A 23,987-nucleotide genomic window follows, 5' to 3' on the forward strand; every position below is an offset into this window, starting at 1 on the left:
TGTCTTTGTACTGACACATATCAGATTTTGTAGTTTTGTCTAAAAGGTTTTTCATTTTTAGAACCAAAAATTACAGATTATGTCTGTATAAACTGCAGTTTAAGTATAAAACATATGCAATAACCATCGCCTAAAAACACTTGAATTTAGCAAGTCCCAATTCTGAGTGTAGGAAGGAAAACTTTCGTCTAGCAAAACTAATTTCTTATTTAGGAGACATATCCTATTTATAAATCGGAAGGAAATTAATTGCTTTGGTAAACTGATTTTGCAAGGACCTGTGCCAGTCAACGGCAATGCGTCGACGTCTTCTACCGGTCGCCATGGCCGTAGCCCGTAGCCGTTGGCAGGAAACCTCTGAGCTCTGCGCCTCTGCCTGAAGAGGAAACAGCGTGCTTCTCTTGCCGAGTTGCCGTCCATGTCCTTTGGCGTGCAGTGCTCTCGATGCAGAGGCAATGAGGCTCACATGACATGGAGTCATGGATCTAATTATTTTACGACTTTGCAGATAAGCCTCTGAGTTGCTGAGGAATACTAGTCAAGAAACAGAGTGGATCGTCGGAGATGAAGCTGAAGCATGCCTGGGACGTATGGGGGGAGTGGGAGATCCGCGTGCTGGTCCTCTCCAGCCTCGCCCTGCAGGTCTTCCTCCTCTTCGCCGGCGGCCTGCGCAAGCGCGTCGCCGAGTGGTGGCTGCGCATGCCGCTCTGGCTGGCATACCTGCTCGCCGACTACGTCGCCATCTACGCGCTAGGCAACCTATCCCAGAACCAGAAGCTCTGCGACGGGTCCCGGGACGCCGAGATGCACGTGCTCGTCTTCTGGGCCCCGTTCCTCATCCTCCACCTCGGCGGCCAGGACACCATCACCGCGTTCGCCGTCGAGGACAACGAGCTCTGGCTGCGCCACTTGCTCAGCCTCGTGTCGCAGGTCGTCCTCGCCGGGTACGTCTACTGGAAGTCGCGCCCGGGCGTCCGGCTCATGGTCCCGGCGATCGTCATGTTCGTGGCCGGCGTGACCAAGTACGGCGAGCGGACGCTGGCGCTCCGGGCGGCGAGCATGGGCAGCCTGCGCAGCTCCATGCTGACGCCGCCGGACCCGGGCCCCAACTACGCCAAGTTCGTGGAGGAGTGCCAGTCGAGGAGGGACGCCGGGCTGGTGGCCAAGATCGTCATCGTGCCGGAGAGGCCTCCCGACGACGACGCCCGCGTCGAGGTGAAGCGGGTGGCGTACAGCGACCTGGTGTACAGCGCGCACCGGCTCTTCCACACCTTCCGCCGCCTCTTCGTAGACCTCATCCTCAGCTTCCAGGACCGCATCGACAGCCTCGCCTTCTTCCGGAAGCTGGAGATGGAGCAGGCGTTCAAGGTCGTGGAGATCGAGCTGGTGCTCATGTACGAGTCCCTCCACTCCAAGGCCCCCGTGATCCACGGCTGGCTCGGCCGGGGCCTGCGCGTCTTCACCCTGGCCGCGCCCGTCGTGTCGCTCGTGCTCTTCGCGCGCGCCGCCGGCGAGATGCGAGGCTACGGCTACGCGAGCGTCGACGTCGACATCTCCTACGTGCTCCTGGGCGGCGCCGTCTTCCTGGAGACCTACGCCATCCTCCTGATGGTCATCTCCCCCTGGACGTACGCCGACCTGCGGGCCAGCGAGCGGCTCCGGCCGGCGGCGAAGGTGGTGTTCTGGCTCATCGAGTTCTTCCAGCCGGAGACGAGGCCGAGGTGGTCGGACCAGATGTCGCAGTACAACCTCCTCAGCTACTGCCTCAGGGACGAGCGCCGCTGGTACAAGGCGCTCATGGAGTGGCTGGAGTGGAGGTGGAACATCCGCGTGAAGACCATGTGGGACAGCTGGAGGTACACGAAGAAGATCGCCGTGTCGGAGCCGCTGAAGCGCCTCGTCTTCGAGCAGCTCAAGAGCAAGGCCAGCAGCACCATGGACCCCAAGAGCTACCGGAAGCTCGGCGAGCACCGCGGCCAGTGGGCGCTCCAGCGCAAGGGCCTGTACCAGCAGCTGGGCTGGAGCGTCGACTGCGAGTTCGACGAGAGCATCCTCCTCTGGCACATCGCCACCGACCTCTGCTTCTACGCGAGCCAAGACGGTATCGGCAGCGGCGGTGACGCTCTGCCGGCGCTGAGCAGGGAGATATCCAGCTACATGCTGTTCCTCCTGGTGATGCGCCCGTTCATGATGACGGCGAGCATCGGGCAGATCCGGTTCGGGGACACCTGCGCGGAGGCCAAGAGCTTCTTCCGGCGAGCCGACGAGGCCAGCGACGAGGCGGGGTGCGCGGCCAGGCTCCGGGCCGTGGACACGTCCATCGCCGAGCCGCGGGACGTGAAGGGGGACCGGAGCAAGTCGGTGCTGTTCCAGGCGTGCAAGCTCGCGAGGCAGCTGCTGGAGCTGGAGGGCGCCACGGAGGCCAAGCGCTGGCGGCTCGTCGCCAGCGTGTGGGTGGAGATGCTCTGCTACGCCGCGGGCAAGTGCGGCGGGAGCGCCCACGCCCGGCAGCTCAGCCAGGGCGGCGAGCTGCTCACCGTGGTGTGGCTGCTCATGGCGCACTTCGGCGTCGGCGACCAGTACAGGGTGGAGTCTGGCCACGCCAGGGCCAAGCTCGTCGTTGACACGTAATGTAAACCACGGACTGAAGCATACCGTGCCGCAAACGACCGCAGCAATAAACATGGCCTTTACGGCCCGGGGCATGCATGGCATGACAGTGTCTGAAGCGTTGGGAGTTTAGCGACGGGGTCGGGGAAGCGACACGCACAGGCCAGCTGCAGAGAATCGGAGGGCTGTTTGCTTGCCTTCACTGATGCAGCGAAAAGTCTCATCAGAGTACATACATGCAAGTTACGCAATTCAGGGTTCTAATGTTTTGTACTACAAGAAATCAGTAATTTTCCCACACAGTGAGGTTTAATATAAATATATAATTCCAAGGTCTTTGTTTTCTTGTTTTGTTTTTTTTTTTGAAAAAAAATAGTTCTTTGTTTTCCAATCATTGAGGTATAATACAGTATAAATATAATTCCAAGCTCTTCAATGTATTGTTTTATTTTATGCAAACTAGGCTTTTAACACCCAAAGAAGCCAACAAACCACAATGCTTACAGCAGAAAACTAACTACCGAAAACACTGAAGCTCTAAGGCAGAACATTGATGTATCCATGGAAAGCGACGTTGCTGGAAGTGTCATTCAGTCTAACAACAAACGCAGGGCCGGGAAGTTTTACATTACACTCTTCTTTGACTAACAGGCATCAACCACTACTCTGAAAGTGATGCGAAAACGAAACAACGCAGGCACACATAATTACAGACAGCACACTTACATGACTTTTGTAGTCAAAGCACATAGAGTGTCGGGTTTGCAACTGACTTGCTACTCCAACAGTAAGGTGTTGTTCCAAGATCCGTGCATCTTTTTCTTCGATGGATGTCAAGGAGCCTTCTTTCCTAGCCACCTTTTCTTTAGTAACCACTAAGAATCAGATCACGGGAAACATACCTTCGAGGTACTCCTCGAAGCCTTCGTCATTATTCCCTGAACTCCTTGAAGAAGCTCCACTCCGATCTGCAGAATTGTTTGCAAGGGTGAGTTTCTGGCTACCAGAATTTATTGCATCCTCAATTTCCCAAGGAAAAAAAAACACAACTATACATAGCATGGAACAATCGACAAAGCTCAATGCCATCACAGGTTCTAGTGAGCCTAATGCCAGCCATATGTTCTCTCCAGATATGTGGCACCTTTTTGTTGCCTCGATGAGCGCCAGGCACCACAACCACACCATTTTTTATCATTTTAATTTTCTAATTCTTTTTCCTTACCGTATTCTATACAGTTATTTTCAGTGCCAGAGGGGTTCACCCACCGCTCCAAAATTATCATTCTACCAATCTACCATATGGCTGGTTAGGCAACAGGGATGTTATAAAAAGCCGGTTTGCAGGTTTATAAGCCTGAGTTTTTAAATTTGGGGCCAAACAAGCCCTTAATTAAGCATAGCATGCCTGCCCCAAAATGCATCATAGTTCATAACCACACACAAAGGTGTCCGCAATCATGGATACCTTTTTTCTTTCTTCTATATTTCTCGTCCTCGTCCTCTGAGGTATCATCATTTTCCTCATGTTTTCTGCAGTATGAAAAGTGGAATTAAAGAATATAGGGTAAAGAAACATAATGGGGGTGGAGAAGAACTAGAAGTACCTCTTTCTCTTGTCGCTGTCTTTCAATTCAATTTCCTTTTCACCAGAGAGCTCATTTTCCTTCTCTTTCTCCTTTTGCCTCTTATAAGCAAGCTTTTCTGCACATCTTTCATAATGTACTACAATCAGGCTAAATAACCAATTAAATGCTTGCTTGAACAAAAAGAAGGCAGGAATGACAGCAGGACTCGGTGGTCCATGGAAAAGCTTAATTAAACAAATATCATAACAAGAAAGTACAGCAGTGATAGTTAAAAACTGTTTCAAACAAATACTATCACGGAACAATGGATTCACTAACCTTTTGCAGGCTACCAACTTCACTAGTGCTTGTTTCTGTTCCCCTGCTTCAACATAAGAAAAATTGACCTGAACATGAGATAAAGAAAAAAGAAATGTAAGGACTACAAATACAGCTAAAACAGTTCTTTGGGAAAAAAATTCATTGTACACATTTTAGTATCAACAAGATATTAGCACATAGCATACCTCATAACTACCTAGACCATGTTTTTCATCACAATGCCTATTGCCACAGATAAATTGCCCTGCATAAGAGCATATTCTGGTTATTACGAAATTATTATTGATATTGATCAACAATAGCAGATCCTGTTTGCAAGAATATTATATTTCTGATCTCTCGGGGAACTTTCTGCGTTCTGTTACACATAAGTATAATAATATATGAGAAAACTACAACACTGGCTTTCAAAAACTAGAATTCAGTTCTGATCCATTTTGGAGTTTGAGGCTGTTCAATGCAAGCAACCCCCACCTGTCCTTTGCTAAGTGTAACAAGCAACCCTTTAAGCTCAGTAACATTGATAGTTTGATACAGTTTCTTTAAATACCCGTTTAAGTTCTGGACTTCCATTTGAAAGGTCTGTTAGTAGCAACAGAATACTCATATGATCCAAATTCAGCCACAGTTTTCAGGTAAACCATTGTAGATGGAATTTAACTGATAAGATTACTGAATAATACCCTTGCCAGATATCACCTCCTTTTCTGTCCTCCATCTCAATCCAATCTGCAGCAGAAAATGCCCTCATAACATGCAAATCACATCCAAAACTACAGATCATTTCAGAATCAAAAGAAGTGGTTGGACACTCATTCATCGTCCTATCATGAGTATGCATGACTGTCATATGCTTACTACTTGTTTTCGCTTCTGATAACCAGTGTTTGTGCTGTTGTGCATGCCTACCATATCTAAACATTAATAATGGGTGTGGCAAGCATGCTTACTGAGATATGCACATCAACACAAATCCAAAACCAAGGAGAACAGTCATCCTGCTATTACTGCCCATTTATTAATTTATGAAATACGAAATCAAGTTGAAAAAGTATCACAATTGGCATGATATAATTCTTGCAATCTTGCCCGTACGTAGAGATCACTCTCTAAAAGTACATAATGGCCCCTCTAAAGGTCATGCTACAAACATTCTTTCTGTTCCATGGTGTTCAAGAGTGAAGGAAAAGCTAAGTGTTTACATAAAGAAATGGCTTTCAATGGTAGTATGACACATGGTTAAAGGAACACACCTTGCCTTTTTTGTACTGGGTCATGTCAGCAATGCAATACCTTCCTCATGTTAAGGACCCTAAGCACAACAGAGTTAAACCTTACAAAAATTACAAGGAATAATAAAACCCCATAAAATATAGTTCCCATGTAGACAAGCATCAATCAATCCTAGCTGACAGAATGCGTAAGTTCATGAGGTGAAAGTAACGCAGAGAATGTGGCAATGCAGAGGACACTGACAGATGCATGTTCTATAACATTCACATGACTTATGCCTATTTATATCACCAAACTATTAAATAGCTTCATGTAACAACATTAGCTTCAGCATATATGAACATGTTACTTCACAAACTTATCTGAAAAATGTCATGTACTGACATGTCCTTACAGAAAACAACAACAACAAAGCCTTTAAGTCCCAAACAAGTTAGGATAGGCTAGAGTTGAAACCCAGCAGAAGCAATCAAGGTTCAGGCACGTGAATAGCTGTTTTCCAAGCACTCCTATCTAAGGCTAAGTCTTTGGGTATATTCCATCCTTTCAAGTCTCCTTTTATTTCCTCTACCCAAGTCAACTTCGGTCTTCCTCTGCCTCTCTTCACGTTACTATCCTGGCTTAGGATTTCACTACGCACCGATGCCTCTGGAGGTCTCCGTTGGACATGTCCAAACCATCTCAACCGGTGTTGGACAAGCTTTTCTTCAATTGGTGCTACCCTAATCTATCACGTATATCATCGTTCCGAACTCGATCCCTTCTTGTATGACCGCAAATCCAACGCAACATACGCATTTCCGCGACACTTATCTGTTGAACATGTCGTCTTTTCATAGGCCAACATTCTCAATCATACAACATAGCAGGTCTAATCACCGTCCTATAAAACTTGCCTTTTAGCTTCTGTGGTACCCTTTTGTCACATAGGACACCAGATGATTGGCGCCACTTCATCCACCCTGCTTTGATTCTATGGCTAACATCTTCATCAATATCCCCGTCTCTCTGTAGCATTGATCCTAAATATCGAAAGGTATCCTTCCTAAGTACTACTTGACCTTTCAAACTAATAGCTTCCTCCTCCCGAGTAGTAGTGCCGAAGTCATATCTCATATACTCAGTTTTAGTTCTACTGAGTCTAAAACCTTTGAACTCCAAAGTCTCCCACCATAACTCCAGTTTCTGATTCACTCCTGTCCGGCTTTCATCAACTAGCACTACATCGTCCGCGAAAAGCATACATCAAGGGATGTCCCCTTGTATGTCCCTTGTGACCTCATCCATCACTAAGGCAAACAGATAAGGGCTCAAAGCTGACCCTTGATGTAGTCCTATCCTAATCGGGAAGTCATCTGTATCTCCATCACTTGTTCGAACACTAGTCACAACATTGTTGTACATGTCCTTAATGAGCCCGACGTACTTCGTTGGGACTATGTCCTTACAGAAAAAAACAAAATAATATCAAATATACCAAAAAAAGGATACTCCTTAAAAAGCTTGTCATAGTAACGTTTGACAAGCCTCTTCTCCCAAGTTGAATCCATGTCATCTTCCTCAGAAAGAATGAACCTTTTACACAATAGAAGTAAAGTGAGGCACTTATGAGTTACAAGTTTCCCAAAACCACAGGCATATGTTGTACCATGAACATTTAACAGACATCATTCTGACCTGTATCCTTCTCTCAGTGTATCTTTATCAGTTTTGATGGGCAAACTACTATCCACATTTTTCTCATGGCCATAAAACTGAACTGTTTAAAGACAAAACACGTATCAGTGGCAACACATAGATACATCATACAGGAAAGGAAGGATAGATGTGATCTACACTAATATAATAGGGTTTTAAAAAACTGTAAGGTTGAGTGTCTGATCTCCAACTCTTTCTACAATGAAGGGGTAATTCTTTCACGCCACTATTCTTGAAGACTGGGATACATAAAGCAAGAGTTTTTGAAACCTAAAATACATTCTCCTAGTTTTGAATTCATGCATCAGAGATTGCTCATACATATATGATATATCCATGTAGAAGTACTCAAGTACTACCCTATTAGAAGTATGCCAACCAAACCGGTGGCTAAAGAAATCCATCAAAATCCAAGCAACCCCACTTAAGATTATACTTGTCATGCTTTTCAAAGGTTCATACTTCTCCTGGATGTACATGTAGTCAGGTATCAGTATATCACCAGACTGGGAATTGGGATAACAGGACATCATATTGATTCCTTTGTGAAGAAAATAATCCAAATTTGAATGTGTTTTGTATTCAACTAGGGGGTGGTAAGTTACAGATCGAAGTATATGACCAATGTATGGATGAAGGTAGACCCCAATTCTTTCTACAATAGAGAGGACTGTTCATCATCCTATTTCTTTTGGAAACCAAGAGTAAGCAAATAAATAGCTTGTTACATGCCACTATCTCAGCTTCCTTCTCACAATGAAAGGTCCATTCTGTGATCTATCAATGGGTTGGCATTGGGCGAAAAAGTAAGGTTTACATAGCTTATTATTCCATTACCATGCTATTCTATTCCGGAACCATTTATTTAAACCTAAAATACAATTCTCATAGTTTTGAATTCATGCATTCGAGATTGCTCATAAATATATCCATGTAGAAATAATCAAGAACTGCACTATTAGAAGTATGCCAACCAAACCAAAGAAACCCTTCAAAATACAAGCAACCCCACTTAATATTATACTTGCCATGTTTTTCCAAAAGTTTATACTTCTCCTAAATGTACATCTAGTCAAGTATCAGTACATCACAAGACTGAGAATTGGGATAACAGGACATCGATTCCATTGTGAAGAAAACAATCCAGATTTGAATATATTTTGTATTCAACTAGGGAATGTCAAGTTACAGATCTAAGTATGTGACCAATGTATGGATGAAGGTAGACCCCAATTCTTTTTACAATAGAGGGGAGTGTTCATCATCCTATTTCATTTGGAAACCAAGAGTAAGCAAATAAATAGCTCGTTACATGCCACTATCTCAGTTTCCTTCTCACAATGAAAAGTTCATTCTGTGAATCTGTGATCTATCCATGGGTTGGCATTGGGCAGAGAAGTAACATTGCACCAGGTTGGAGACCAGGGCTTAAATCCCATGTAAACAAAAATCCCCATTAAAATGTTTTCTGTATTAAGCTAGCTGACAAGATATATTTTGAATTACATAATCCATGTATTAATGAAGGTAGCCCCCAATTCTTTCTAATGTAGAGGGGACTGTTCATCATTCAGTTTATTTTGGAAGCCAAGGTTAAGCAAATAAATAACTCATTATATGCCACTGCCCCAGTTTCCTCTTCACCATGAAAGGGCAAATCAAATCTGCCCAGACATTTGCAGTGGGACAAGGTACTGATATATCAAATTTAAAGCTATGCCCAAAGCAGTCATGCCACCATGTTGAATGGTTGTGATCCGAAGCAGAAGCCTATAAAGGAATTCAATAAGATTTTTAGTGTGTCGATTGCTCCGTTCCATACATAATGCAGCATTTGAGGTAATTAGTGATAACAGAAGTGCCAGCAGCTTGCGGCATATACTTTAGAGCATCATGAGTATGTTGTATGTGCTGGTTCCTACAGTAACAGAAGAACTGTAAGTTACAAATGTTCCCTGTTTCTTTTGACATAGAGAACACCATCAGTTTACCAGGTATAATTTGGCTTACATAGCTTATTATTACATTACCATGCTATTCTTTTCTAGAAACCATTTATTTCAACAACAGATCAGTGGCGGATCTACACTTAAGCTGTGGGTTTTGCCACAACATGTTAAACCCCATACGTAACATTTGTTAACTAACTTGCAATTAATCTATCTTCTGTATATCTATGTCAAGCTTGGCCCCACAGGGTTTGGATCTTGGATCCACCACTGCAACAGATAATACCTTAACCTACACAATTCCCAAATGAATCAACGAAAAACATGGGGAAAGACAAGGTTGGCATGCTTTTGCCAGAAAAGATTGCAGACAAAGATCATACCATAATCCTTCATGAACTTCTTATGGCGATCATAGGCGTTGAGCCCGCGGATGTGCGATTGGTACTGCCTGCATCCATCAAACCCCCATCCAGATTAATGAGACCACTATGCAGCACAAACACCGCAAGAGTACTGAAGTAAGAGCTCAAGATTCCTCGCCTTCGGTTCTGCACTAACCTACACTAACTAGTAACCACTGCAAAGCAATTACAGACAAATAAGTAAATTATTAGGGTTCGTGGACCCAGTAATTTTACATTTCCCAACCGAATGAACCAAGGCATGGTGGAGACGCAAAGAGTACTAAACCATATAAAACATTGCTCTTCAGCAGCCATAATAGCAAGGAATTTAGAGATAAAAAAGGCTAGGGTTTCTCTATCCAGTTTGAGCCGCAGGAATCTATCTAAGAATCGAAGGGCGCCAACACAACGGACACATCGAATCGAAGAAGGTAAAGAGAGGCACGGGAACGACATGGGGATTGGCGGATTGCCGCACGAGAGGCTTACATCTTCCTCTCCTCCCTATCGAAGATGGCGGACTTGAGCCGCCCCAGCGACGCCATCGCACTCGCCCGCCTTAACCCTAGACAGCCGCGGCGGGCGCTCGAGCACCAGCTCCAGCCGCCGCACGGCTAGGATCCGCGCCGGGGTTCGGGTTTGGGGGCGGCTGGGAAGCGAGCACCTTGTGCGGCGGCGTCGCCCGGAGGGCCACGACTCAGGCCTGAGGGTTGCGGAGGTGGAAGAAGAACGGCGGGCCAAGGTGGGCCGTGGGCCGGAGCGCTCGTGTTACCATCCTGCCGCGTCCGCAGTGGCCCATCTTGGCCCACTCGATGTTTGATGTACCGTCGGATTGAGCACATGGCAGTCAGCGTGTTGACTCTGAGCCCGGCTACCATAGGGTGCATAAGAAACGTTTTAGATTTACGATTTTTTAAAAAATATTTAGGAGATAAATTATAATCAACTTATAAGACTATTTGGCTAGTAGGTTAGATTTTTTGATTTATAAGAATTTTTTTAAAAAAAATATTTAAATAAAAACATGTTTTAAAAAATCTATTTGTAGGCAGAGAATAACTTAAATACAACATATTTTAAATTGATGCAATAAAAAAGATTATATAACTAAAATACTAAAATTGATAGCACAAATGGATGCAACAAAAACAGAAGAGAATCGGCGCGGGAGTCTAGGCGACATACATGAAATGTTTCTGGTCTGAAGCATTTTGGCGCCGTTCCACACGATTCTCGCGAGCAGAACCAATTCGATCAACCGAATGACCCCCCTAAAGTAGCGGTCGTTGCTGCTACATTGCCTGGTGAGAGAGTTTGTAGCTGCAGTTGCTTTAGCTACAACAAGCGGAGCATGGGCATTCGGTTTGTTGCAACAAACAGAGTTGGTTTGTTGCACTTAAAACCTATGCCCAATCTCTTGTTGTTTGGAGAGTGTTTCAGTTCGGTTGTAGGTTTTCAGTTAAATGTGCCCGGTCCTTCTCTTTGGAGAGTGTTTCGGTATCGTGTAATTTTGCCATGTGTTTTCAATGGCAAAATGAATTTTGCCATATGTTTGCAAGTCCTCCTGCAAAAAATCTTAGATTCAGTGGCAATTTCATGGTCGACAGGAGGCGTTATAAGTCAGAGTTTTTAAAGCTGTTTGCAACTTGACTATGTGCGCTGTGCGGTAAGTTGAAGATGTAGCCAAATATTTGTAATTTGTCCCTACCTTTTGCGCGGTGGACGGAGGAAGTTGGGACCCATACTTGGCGCTCTCATTCCACAAAAGTAATACAGACGCCACACTTGATGCTTGGCACTTGGCAGGCATCAAGGAACGTGACGTGCCTTTTGTTATTTGTTTGGTACTACAACTTGGCTAGCATGTTCGGGAGGCCGTATCGTATCGTGGTTTATTTACTGCTGGCTGGTTTGGTGTAAGAGAAAAACACTATTTCTAGCTGAAAATTTACGATCATTTACGAGCAAGCGAACAGGCTAGCATGACATGGAAATGTACCCAAGATTTAAGACATGCCGTGCTACAGGACAATTATGTGTGCATTGTTTAATACATCTCCGTTTGAGACAGGACTGTTCTTATAATTTGATCACAACGCTATGCTCCATTAATAATAGTGATTTATGAGTTACATGTACACTTTTTTTATTTATTTTAGGGGCCGTTTGCATCTTTTCATTTTAGAGGAATTTGAATCTACTTAATGGATTATGCTATTTTGCTTGGAATTTGACATTGCATAACATTTCCAAGCTCACAAGTAGACCTATCTTAAATTCATAGAGTAGGAGATGAAAATGGATTCTATAGATCATCATGCTATATTTATGCTCTCCAACTTATAGCACACTCTTCAACATGCTCGTGCTTAGGGGGAGAAAAAATTCTTACTACACCTAAAGTATAAACGTATACCTTTTCAAGATGGAAAGCTGCTAAAGGTATATTTGAGTCCTTAACTATTAAATAGTCTCACATCACAGAGCGAGATATAAGATGAAGAGGTTGTTTATAGTTGGAATCGCATCAGGGCATGTGCTGACAAGCCTTTTTTCTTTACTTTAATAAAAAAGTCATTTTGGTTCACCTGGCCTAGCAAGACAAGCCTTGCTCGGACGAGCAAGGCGATGTGATCTAAGACTGACTCCAACAGAGCAGGCATAGCGTGACCCAAACCCAAAAATAGGTTGTTCATAGTGTTTTATCCGCATGAAACAAGCTCCAACAGACTAGGCAAACGACTGACCCATTTTGGGTGTGAGCCGACATGGGAAGCAAATAAGCGTCCTCTCTCCATCCTTCTACGTCTCCATGCCTGGTTGCGACGGAGAACGGCGGAGAATGGCGGAGAAAGGCACCTGGAAAGCACGGCGGAGAACGGCGGCGACGGAGCCGAAAGCGGCCCCCGCTGACCCCGACGACACCAATGCGAACGCACGAGCCGAGCGGAGCACCCAGACAACGGCGGCGGCGCTTGCGAGAAAGGCGACAGAGGCGAGGGCGGTGTCCACTGATCCCGACGGCACCGCGCCTCGCCAGATCTCGCGCCGCGAAGGGGCCCACGCCGAGGACGCTGCCGGAGCTCACCACCGGTGAAGGCAAACATTAGAACAACAGGCATTCTAGGCTAAACCCTAGAACACAAATCGAAGTCATCGAAGGGACGAATCAGAGAGGCAAAAGCAAAATCCCAAAATACAAGAGGAAACGGGAGCACCTGAGACTGCTCTATGCCAACCGCGGCACCGCCGAGACCCACCGGCATCGGGCACGAGCACCATGAGCGGCCACATCAGGAGAGAGGGAGAGGGGGGAAAATGAGGACGAATGGCCTGCAAGGCCATGCCTCTGCCCTGCCCTGCGCCGGTCGCGCCACGGCCCAGTGGTAGATCGAGATGGAGGGTGAGGGAGAGGAGAGGGGGCCGCCCGCGCTGCGCCACCGCCGCCGCGACGCCCCACCCCGCACGGAGGACGGCCAGCGCGGCGGGCCCGTACGATGCGCCTGCACACCGAGAGAGGGGGAAGAGAGAGAGAGGCGGCACGCCACACAAGCCGGGCTCGCCCGCCGCGGGGGCCATGGCCACGCGCAGCGCAGGGAGGCTGCCGCTTTCGGGACCCGCCGCAGCGCCGCCACCTCGGGAGAGAGAGGGAGAGTGAGAGAGGAAGGGGAGGCGACGGGAGCAGCGGCGACGTTGCGGGCTTCTCGTTTGCGCCGGCTGTTGGGAAATGGAAGTTTTTTGTCCGTGACCCTTTTCACTGTGCGCTACCCAAACCATCGAATGCCTCTCGTTTTTAGGTCCGGGATGTTGAAGACAGTCTAACCCTAAAGCCAAATGTGCCCTGGAGGCTGGAGCCCTCAACTTCAACTACCATGACAAATAGCACACCACACACCGCAAATAGGAATAGAACACTTGAAATACTAAAAACAAATAATATCACGCCCACAAAGCCGCATAAGAATGTTTATGCTTATTAGACTGAGGTTAAACATTTGTAGAAAAAAAAAAGAATCACACAAGCAACAAAGGCAATGAAATTCATAAAACAATGTAAAAAAAACACCATGATCCAAAAGAGACAAAAAAAAAAAAACGAAAATGTACTTATAAATGCACCTGTTGGTATATGTCCATTTATCAGACCAAATCCAATGCAGCCACCGGCTTCATAATAAAAAATCTAACAAAAACTAAATACGAATGCGACTTCAAAAAAATCCAACAAAATTCAGGCCCAATGATTTCACCAGCTGTCCCACGTCACACGCACACAGGCTAATTGTAGTCACAAGCTAAATAATAGACTAACTAATTCTTAATTCCACGTGGCAGCACGTAACTGGGCCGTGCCCCTGGCCCACCCATCATTTCCCTATCACCATCCCTCTCCTATAAACACCAACCAAGCAGGAAAAAAAAAGCTGCTAAAAAATACCCAAAAAATCAATAATTACATAAAACACCTCTCGGCCACCTCCCCTCCGACCCCCACCCAGATGCCGGCCACGGCGAGCGGCGGCGGCGGCGCGCGGCCGGAGGAGGCGTCGCCCGCGCCACCCGCGTCGACGTCGTCTGCGTCCAGCTGCATGGGGACGAGGCCGGAGGAGCTGACGGCGAGGCTGGCGGCCGCGGGGGCGGGGCCCGCCCCGGGCTGCGGCGGCGCCGGTGCCGGTGCCGGCGGAGAGGAGATGGAGCACGAGCGTGTCCGTGCGCTGCGCGAGATCAAGAACCAGATCATCGGGAACCGGACCAAGAAGCTCCTCTACCTCCGCCTGGGCGCCGTGCCGTCGGTCGTGGCGGCGCTGGCAGAGCCCGGAGCCTCGCCGGCGGCGCTCGTGCAGGCGGCCGCCGCGGCGGGGAGCTTCGCGTGCGGCGTAGAGGATGGCGCGCGCGCCGTGCTGGCCGCCGGCGCTGTGGAGCACCTCACTCGGCTCCTCGCTCACACCGACGAGAAGGTAGCGTCTGCGGTCTGCCCCCTTCACTTGCTCGTTAGCTTGTGTCTGCGGGAATCTGATTGGTTTTGGTAATAGAAAAGTGAGTTTCTTGCTTAATTGGGAAAAGATCTGTTGCGCCCAGCAGAGTTGACGGAAGCTAGCAGCAATAACTGCTTGCCTTGGTTCCTGTTGTAGATTTTGGGATACCTTAGCAATTATGCTTGGAATTTTGAGCCTGAACTGGGTACAAATAGTGTCCATTTCATCATTTATGTGAGAACTATTGATTGGATTGTTGAAGAATTTTGACCTTACCTTCTGCAATTGGAAATTTGGGATGAGGTGTGTGGCAACTGGCAACTACATCATTCCATTTGCTGTTAACATGTTCTGTAGTATAAAGGTTTCGATTCTAGTTAAAATTTGAAATAAATTGGGGTAAGTTTGATGGCCAATAACTACGGATTGGTTGACAAGAAGTAAACAACTCTGCATTAGGGAATTATGATTGGTGGTTTGTGCTTAAAGCCTTGGAATGAGGGAGTATTTGAGCTAAACTGTTGGAGAATATGTTGGTTTAGTTAAGGTGAGAGCTACTGTTCGCTTGGCTGATAAGCCATGGCTGAAAGTATTGTTGGCTGATTTGTTGTGAGAGAAAAATACTGTTCGTTGGCTGAAAAAGTATGGCTTATAAGCCAAGCGAACAGGGCGAGGCGGTTGGCATTTCGTTTTCTCTTCTTTTCTATGCCCGTTCCTTTTTATGCTGTTCTCATCATTTGGTTGTAGTGTAATTATTGTTCATTTGTGCTTGAAATCAGGAGAGTTTGGTAGCGGGTCAATGGTTAGGTTTGGTGATGGTGGGGGAGGATGTGCTGGAAAGTTGTCTTTTTATGTTGGATTCCTGTAGAGATCGTCTATATTCATTGATTAAATTTTTCTTCCTCTTTTGAACACAATCTAAAAAATCTGTGGTAAATTGCTTCTGTTAGTTATGGCACAACTGGAGCTCATATTTATGCTTGAACTTAGAACTTGTATGGTTCCTGATGTCAGAGTAGTAGCATTCAGTCCAGGATTGCAGTTCGAAAACCCCACATGCATTAGTCAGAATTTTGCCTCCCCAAAAATTTCAACCAATATATAATCGCTCACATGATCTATAAACTGGTGATGCAATCGATATATGAGCTTGAGTGAATTATGGAGGTAGTCTGCAAGTGAACAAACTGTTTAGTTTGGTGACTATGAGGCCAACGTTCACTCCTTTGTGGTACAGAATGACTATTAAGGGGGGAATATAACACGGTAGCTGGGTAAGAAAAGAAAATAAAGGAGATGAAATGATTACTTTGGTATTTTTCTATTGTTACATCTCAACATCCTTATCACAACCACCGCTATCGACCTTAATTATATAGGGATTGTTATAAAAGGATAAGCATGCCTGTTTTTCTGACATAATGATGTGGCAGTTGCTGGTTTTCTTTTCTCCCGTTTTTCTAGTTTGTGACAAGGTAATTTCTGATATTTATATTTGAAAATGGTTCTTGTGCATATTCAGGATATAAACATGGCTCTATTCAGCGAATTTTGCTAATGCCTTTACCTGCTACATTTTTCTGATCAACAAGCTTTCGCCTGATTGTCTTACTTCAAAATTCTCTTTCAGAAAATGTAACTAATTATGACAGAAAACTTCAAAATCTCCATTATGTTTCATTACCAAGTAATTCATTGTTATCTCTCTGAAATCTTAAGTTTTCATTGTTGCTTAAATTCAACAATTATTTAATTGTGTTTTTGTTAGCTGTAGCACATGTACAATTGTAAGAAGGGGAACCCAAGAAAATCTTCTTTGTTGAACACATGTTTATATATTGTGCTTATGAGCCAATTTTGGTTAATGATTATTCATATTGTTTTGTATGATATGGTTGTAGATAATGCTGCTGCAAATGTTTTATTTAATGTTGTTCTCTTGATTACAGGTTGTGGATGCAAGTGCACGTGCTCTCAGAATGATATACCAATCAAGATTAGCTCCAAAGTTTGATGTTAATAGTGGAAAAAACATGGATTTTGTTCTTTCGCTTTTGGACAGTGAGAACGAGAATGTCACAGAGCTGGCTGCTGCTATTATATCTCACTCATGTGAGAGTAGTGCAGAACAATTGTCACTATGCAGTGCTGGAGTTCCACAGAAACTTGTTAGCCTTTTTGGAGGATCTATGAATCTAAGGGATGCTTGTTTAGGTTCGGTCACTGCAGTCATTCGAAATAACAGAGACGTTGCTTCAAGATTTGCATCAACGGACCATGGAAAAGGTTTTCGTTCAGTAGTTGGGTTAATACATGATCGGAGTCCACGCACAAGACTACTTGCTTGCCTCTGCTTGATTGCACTTGGGCATGCTTCTCCCTGTCATTTTCAGGACAAACAGATTAAGACCAAGTTGATTATGGTTTTGCTTGAGCTAATTGAAGAACCTGGTCACGTAGGAGATGAAGCTCCCTTGGCATTAACCACCCTGATTAAAGACAGCTTCGAACTGCAGAAACAAGCTCTTACAACTAATGCAGTTGAGAAGCTCAGCAACCATCTGCTAGCAAATCCATTGGAGACAAGGCGAGCAGTGACCATATTGCTTGCGTTATCTGAACTTTGCTCAAAACTTGAAGAGTCAAGATCTCAACTGATGTCGGTTGAGGTATGTCATGTATGAAGAGTTCCAAAGTTGTCAATTCTAGTTCAGTACTCTGTAGGGTACTCCTATTGTTATTGCTAATTTCAGTTAGGTTGATAACTCAATCAACTGTCTCAATGTCAGCTCCCAACGTTTAAGTTTTTAGTAGTGGATGCATATGGTTGTCCATTGACAAATAACTTATGACTATTAACACAATCTGTTAAAATAGGTATCAACCTTACTCCTTGAGGCATTGAAGCATGATTGGGCTGATATCCGCATTGCAGCGTGTTCATGTCTGAAGAATATCTCCAGGTCACCAAAGGTAAGATGCATGCATCTTTCCATCTTGACTTTTGTTGTTCATCCCAGATGATTCAATTGATGTATTTAATCTCCAGGTACTCAGTGGAGGTCGATTATCCTGCGATACAGTTATTGGTCCCCTAGTCCAGCTTTTAAATGACTCATCTACTTCGGTCCAGGTATGTGAATCCTGCCAAATCTACAATAACATAGTCCTGAGATAGTGTGTGTGTGTGTGTGTGTGTGTGTTTTCTGGAAGGTGCATTGCAGATGCTTCAAGTACATTTTATTCTTCCAATGGTCTAGTTAAGTTATGAACATGTGGTATTCTAAAAGGAAATCGAGTTTCAGTGCATGGCATGGCAACTTATGTATTTGCCCACCCATCATGTAGCATGTTAGCTGATTCCTGAATTTAAAACTACAAGGCAGCTTACCCCTTTGTGGCATGGTGTGGTTGCAGTTTTACCTACTCTTTTTTTTTGGAATCCAGTTTCTGTAAAGTGCCCTACAGAATTTATAGTTTTGTTGTCGAAATATAAATTTGTGCATCAACATATAGTTGCACAAAAGGGACCTAAAAGCTAGCAGGTGAACTTGTACCACTGCTAGGGTTTTGTTATTGGAGCAACCTTGTTACAGAAGCCATGCTAAATTCAGTACTCCCTCCATTTCAAGATATAGCGTATTGGAATCTAGAAAAGTTAACATTATTAGTTTGACCAACAGTTTATGAAATTATATAAATGTGTAAGGCATAAAAGATATTTCATTGGATTCATATTTCAAATATCTTTCAATACGATTTGGTTTTATTGAAACTCATAATATATTATAAGTGATGTGGCTAGTTGGCTCATTAGCTGGGAATGGAAGGGTAGATGGTGAGCTGGTGTAATCGCCCTCACAAGGAGGCTCTGAGCAGGCTCTTTAGATGAAATTAAGTTTAATAAAACAGACTCTGAACTAACTGAACTGAACAAACCCTGAGTGAACTGAAACAACTCCTGAACAAACTCTATCCTAGCTACTTGTGGATGCTGTGGTTCCTTCTTCCTGCGACGCTCATATATTTTCCAGATAAATGTGTCAACAACAATAAGAGATTAGTGAAATTATATCTCAAAAGACTTCTGCAAATCCTAACATGCGTTATAAAAAGAAATGGAGGCAGTATTCAACTAGCTAGTGAGGCATCACTACAGTAGGTCTTTTAGACATTAGGATTGATTAGAATCTTACATACCAATGTACAGTAGCAAAGTAATGATTTGAAAGCTAGCAGGTACACTTCCTTATTTGGCTACTGGTAGCTTGGGCACCGTTTCATTGCTTTATGGGTGGAGGAACCTTTCTGGCATTATGATGTGCTAAATTTGGTGTCGATTGGGCAATTAGCTGTATTTTCAGACATCAGTAATCAAGCCTTTAAGCCATTATCTTATCAACGCAAAGTTGCACAACAATAATTGAAAGCTAGTGCCAAACTTTCTCTTCTGGTAATCTGCACCCTGGCTACCAATTCTCAGGTTTATTGTTCCAGCAACCTTTTTCTCATTGAAGTTGCTAAAGTCAGTATGAATTTGGCAATTAGCTGTACATTGAAACATGACTATTTAGGTCTTTAAAGTTAATCCATTATGACTCAATAAAAGTTTCCTAATTTATCTCTCACTTATTGATTTGAAGCAGGTTGCCGCGCCTTGGTGCCATTTGCAATATTGCTGTTAATTTGACACCCAGGAAATCAGTTCTTCTTCACTCTGGGGTCGTCTCACAACTTGTTCATTTGTCAAAGTCCATGGATGCAATGTTGAGGCTAAAATCTGTATGGGCTCTCAGGAATATTATGTTCCTTCTTAGTCCTAAGGATAAAGACTTCATTGTTAAGGAGTTGACCTTATCTACTCTTTCAAGCCTCATATGTGGTAAGTCTAATGCCTAAACATGATTATGAGGGAACTGCCATAGTATGTTGACTGCTAATTGTGAAATGTCATGCAGATTCTGAACATTTTGTTCAAGAACAGACCTTGGCACTTGTGCACAATCTTGTTGATGGATATGTGGATTCTGCTAATTATGTCATTGGCGAAGATGGAATGGTTATGGATGCTATTGCAAGGCAACTGAACAATGCATCTGCCCCGGGAGTGTGCATTCAGGTCAGTTTTCTTCAAAAGTATAGTCTATTTATTTACTTATTTTGAAGATTTGTAATAATATAACCGTATGTCAATTCATATGCATTTTTTAACTTTGGAGGGACAGCTGGACAGTGGAGAGAGAAACATCTATTCTAGTGAACTGCATAGTTTTTATCCCATTCTTTGATATTTTGGACATATGTCATGTGCTTCTCTATGACTTAGCATTAGCATTTTATAGAAGAATGCAAAAACCATTGTACGGCAAGTCACTGATCTTGCTGTTCCCTTTCTTCAGGGTATGTATGTGCTTGCAAACATTGCGGCTGGAAACGAATTGAACAAGGAAGCTGTGATGAATGTTCTTCTTCCTCACAGAGCAGATCGCATCAAACCATCATTTGTAGTGAACTTTCTGCAAAGCAAGGATAAACAGTTGCGGGTTGCCACCCTGTGGTGCCTTCTGAACTTGATTTACCCAAAATGTGAAACCTCATCTGGTAGAGTTATCAGACTACAAAATGCTGGAGTGATCCTACAAGTGAAAAGCATGATAAATGACCCCTGCTTGGATTGCAAGGTACTCCCTTCTTAAACAATTTGATCCTATGATGATTAGCATCACTGGTATCTAGTCTGTCCTAATTGACAGTTCTCAAAACTAATCTTGATGTGTGATAAACCTAATGTGCAACATTGAATCTCTTCTTCAGCTTAGAGTTCGTATGGTGCTTGAACACTGCGTGGACAACGCAGACGATTGTTTCATGTGAGCAACCAGTATTTGATCTTGGCAAACAAAGTTTATGGAACCATATTCAGATCAGGAAAGAGGAAATCAGTGCACTTCAGATCCAATATATGCCCTGAACAGTGGAACATGGGCACCATATTCGGATCAGGAAAGAGGAAGAAATCAGTGTGCTTTTGCTGATCTCTCCAGGTGGGCAAGAGCCAACTGTCATTTTTGCACCATGAGAACCTGACAACCGGTACCTGTTGTGCATATTGTCCATTACCTTGTCTGGAAAACTCGAGCTGCCTGCTCGCACACTGAAAAGGCTTTAGGCGCTAGATCCAGGAATCCCATGTTTCCCAGTGCCTGCCGAACCTGGTGCATGCTTTTGCGATGTTGAGTGTATAATTGAGGGACTGCTGTTGCTGTTGTACAAAATTTGTATTTCTGTTGCAATAATAAGGCCTTTTTACATGCACCTACGTGTCTTTCCCCTACCATATTCTTCCAGGCATGCTCGTCCGGTGATATATATCCAGAGATACGTCCTCTCAAAGTACAGGGGAGGGGAACATTGGTGGAGACTGGAGAGAGCGAGGACATTGGTAGGTGGAGAGAACGCTGGTGACGTGCTTAATTTGAAGGACTCAAGTTTGCTACTTCGATTGAATTGGCAGGACGCCATTTTGGTTCTATTAGCTCACGGAGCCGGCGGTGGAGCTTGCGTAGGTTGCCATGACTTCAAATGTGTGGACCTTGGATAAAGACGGTGGCTGGGCTTGTGTAGTTGTGTTCGCTGCATCGGTGTCGTTGGACGACAGAACAAGTAAAACCAGATTAAAAACTCCGATTAAAACTAAAGCGGAAGTCAGATTCAACATTTCGCACAACCACATATCAGATTCAATTCATCCACATATCAGATTCAGTTCATCCACGTATCAGGTTCACCCACGACTGAACATCCAGAAACGAAAAACTTGGTTCATCCACAACTAACATCCAGAAACAAAACACTAAAACTAAAAGGCAACGATTGGGTACTTGAAACGCCAGTACGCCAGCGGCTCACCCAAGGGCACCCCGCCCAACAGCTTTACCTCACGGCGCAGAAGAAAGCCAGCAGTACGAAGCCTCGCGACCCTCTTCTTTGGCAGCATCAGATTTCATAAACCCAGACACCAGTATCTTCTCAACCTTGCCCTGGAGCATCCTTGAGATCAGGGTATAAGTCTCAGCAAGTGCTTGATTCAACAGCCTTGTTACCAGTGATGGCATTCATTGGAATTGAGAATTTCCCCTCACAGACAACCTGTCAAAGGATACAATTAGCTCTATTTCCAAACAACCTGTCAAAGGATACAATTAGCAAGCAGTTACGCAAAAGTTCAGATATACTACAATTAGTAGTCGATAGATTGAATTTTTTTAACAGTACAATTAGTAGTTGAGAGATTGATTTTTTTTAACAGAACAGTTGTGGCCATTCGTTGACTAGCAGCAAATTAAAAGGACATATACAATTGTTCTTTTGTTTAGAATAGCAAAGACAACATAGTTAGTCATAAGAAAACAGAGATCATACAGTCAGTATTCATCCATCTGTAATTTGTAGTTCTGTTCTGTTTTGAGTGATAACTTTTTTATTTATCCTTCATGTTCTGGCGTTTACAGATCTGTTCTTTCATAGAAGAAATTCGCAAATATCCAGTTCACTCAAATGGACTATTGGATCCTCTTGTGGAATCTCTTATTGGTGCCATATACTGGGACTCCATCTTCGACCAAGGAGGTTTGGCGGGTATATATTTCTCTAAACTGAGAAACCTTAATCATTGCTTTTGAGTCAACACTTTGCTGATATTTCAGTTTCTTATGTTAGGTCTTTCGAACTTTGGTTGATCCACTTATTGGCTCAGAGACATTAGGCAAGCACCTGGTAACCGAGCTTTTTTTAGTTTTGCCAAAAGACTCGGCGAGGGGTGAAATTTGTGAAAGATGAATGGGATAAGAGTCTGAAGGTTGACGTGTTGACTGATGGTGAGCTAGTTGCAAGTGCTACTTATGGTCAAAAGAAGGAGATAGCTCAGAACCGTGCTGCCAAGGCTGCTCTGGATAAGCTAAAGGAAACACTTGGATAGACCCAAAGTGAATCAGCATCAGCAGATGTTTCTGAGGCATTGAACGAACTAGACATAGCTGGAACACTAAAATGTCAGTGACATACAGATGCATCATAGGTGCAATGAATGGCATGTTCTGTTATGTGCTTCTATGCTTCACCATTTTAACAATTAAGTCCTAGTGAAATGGTGAAGCATAGAAACACTAGGTTGGTCCATTTTCATTGAATTTCTATGTTGATATGTAATTATCGATATTCAAACACTGTCGTTACCAGCAATTTAGGTGACAAGTTTGAAGCGCATCAGTAATTCATACAGAATGAAGAGCAAGCATAAGAAAACAGAGACCATGCGCAGTCAGTATTCATCCATTTGTAATTTGTAATTAGTAATTCATACAGAATGAAGGGCAACCAAGCAAGATAAATAACACTATTCAACACGCCAAATGAAGATATAAAGATGCATGCAGCACGAACAAATAATAATATACTGAGAGATTGAATTTTTTAACAGTACAATTAGTAGTTGAGAGATTGATTTTTTTTAACAGAACAGTTGTGGTCATTCATTGACTAGCAGCAAATCAAAAGGACATATATAGTTGTTCTTTCGTTTAGAATAGCAAAGACAACATAGTCATAAGAAAACAGAGACCTGTAACAGTCAGTATTCAACCATCTGTAATTAGAAATTCATACAAAATGAAGAGCAACCATAAGAAAACAGAGACCATGCAGTCAGTATTCATCCATCTGTAATTAGTAATTCATACAAAATGAAGAGCAACCATGAGAAAACAGAGACCATGCAGTCAGTATTCATCCATATGTAATTAGTAACTCATACAGAATGAAGAGCAAGCATAAGAAAACAGAGACCATGCAGTCAATATTTATCCATCTGTAATTAGTAATTCATACAGAATTACGAGCAACCAAGCAAGATAAATAAGATTATTCAACACACCTGCAAGAACAAATAATATTATACTACAAACCAAAAACAAGATGCCATGTTAATATAAGTTTATAAACTACATACTGGTTCTGTGTGTTGAATAAGATTATTCAACACACCCGCTTCCACTTGTTAGTTATCCAGAGCATCTCCGCTTCTAGCTCACGGACGAACGCGACGAAGGTTTCTGCATCGTCGAGTGGATGCATTCGTTCGGTAGGCAGCGGTGGCAGTGAGAGCCGATTGGCCTGGATGTGTTAGGCCTACTTTGGCAGCAGGGA

At 44.0% G+C, this 23,987-nt stretch overlaps 3 protein-coding genes and 1 pseudogene across 3 annotated transcripts; 3 read left to right on the plus strand and 1 right to left on the minus strand.

The window, feature by feature from the left end:
• The first annotated feature begins 146 nt into the window (after positions 1 to 146).
• Positions 147 to 2,940, plus strand: LOC136485569 (uncharacterized). The gene has a single exon (XM_066482421.1). It carries the CDS (start codon positions 565 to 567, stop codon positions 2,629 to 2,631), a length of 2,067 nt encoding a protein of 688 aa, XP_066338518.1. The 5' UTR covers positions 147 to 564; the 3' UTR covers positions 2,632 to 2,940.
• A 208-nt stretch (positions 2,941 to 3,148) lies between these two features.
• Positions 3,149 to 10,536, minus strand: LOC136487100 (uncharacterized). The gene is made up of 11 exons (XM_066484233.1): positions 10,297 to 10,536; positions 9,784 to 9,851; positions 7,431 to 7,512; positions 7,245 to 7,328; positions 5,774 to 5,813; positions 5,204 to 5,249; positions 4,706 to 4,764; positions 4,518 to 4,585; positions 4,218 to 4,322; positions 4,079 to 4,143; positions 3,149 to 3,578 (listed from the first exon to the last, which is right to left on the minus strand). The coding sequence occupies exons 1-11, from the start codon at positions 10,350 to 10,352 to the stop codon at positions 3,493 to 3,495; spliced, it is 759 nt and encodes a 252-aa protein (XP_066340330.1). The 5' UTR covers positions 10,353 to 10,536; the 3' UTR covers positions 3,149 to 3,492.
• Positions 10,537 to 14,222: 3,686 nt separating this feature from the next.
• LOC136487101 (uncharacterized) lies at positions 14,223 to 21,094 on the plus strand. Its single transcript, XM_066484234.1, has 8 exons — positions 14,223 to 14,765; positions 16,733 to 17,452; positions 17,661 to 17,756; positions 17,833 to 17,920; positions 19,435 to 19,665; positions 19,742 to 19,902; positions 20,183 to 20,464; positions 20,598 to 21,094. Exons 1-8 carry the CDS (start codon positions 14,307 to 14,309, stop codon positions 20,655 to 20,657), a joined length of 2,097 nt encoding a protein of 698 aa, XP_066340331.1. The 5' UTR covers positions 14,223 to 14,306; the 3' UTR covers positions 20,658 to 21,094.
• A 797-nt stretch (positions 21,095 to 21,891) lies between these two features.
• On the plus strand, positions 21,892 to 22,842 carry LOC136489495 (ribonuclease 3-like protein 3; annotated as a pseudogene).
• Positions 22,843 to 23,987: the final 1,145 nt, after the last annotated feature.

This window comes from Miscanthus floridulus, chromosome 10 (assembly GCF_019320115.1).
Source record: "Miscanthus floridulus cultivar M001 chromosome 10, ASM1932011v1, whole genome shotgun sequence".
NCBI classification, from domain to species: domain Eukaryota; kingdom Viridiplantae; phylum Streptophyta; class Magnoliopsida; order Poales; family Poaceae; genus Miscanthus; species Miscanthus floridulus.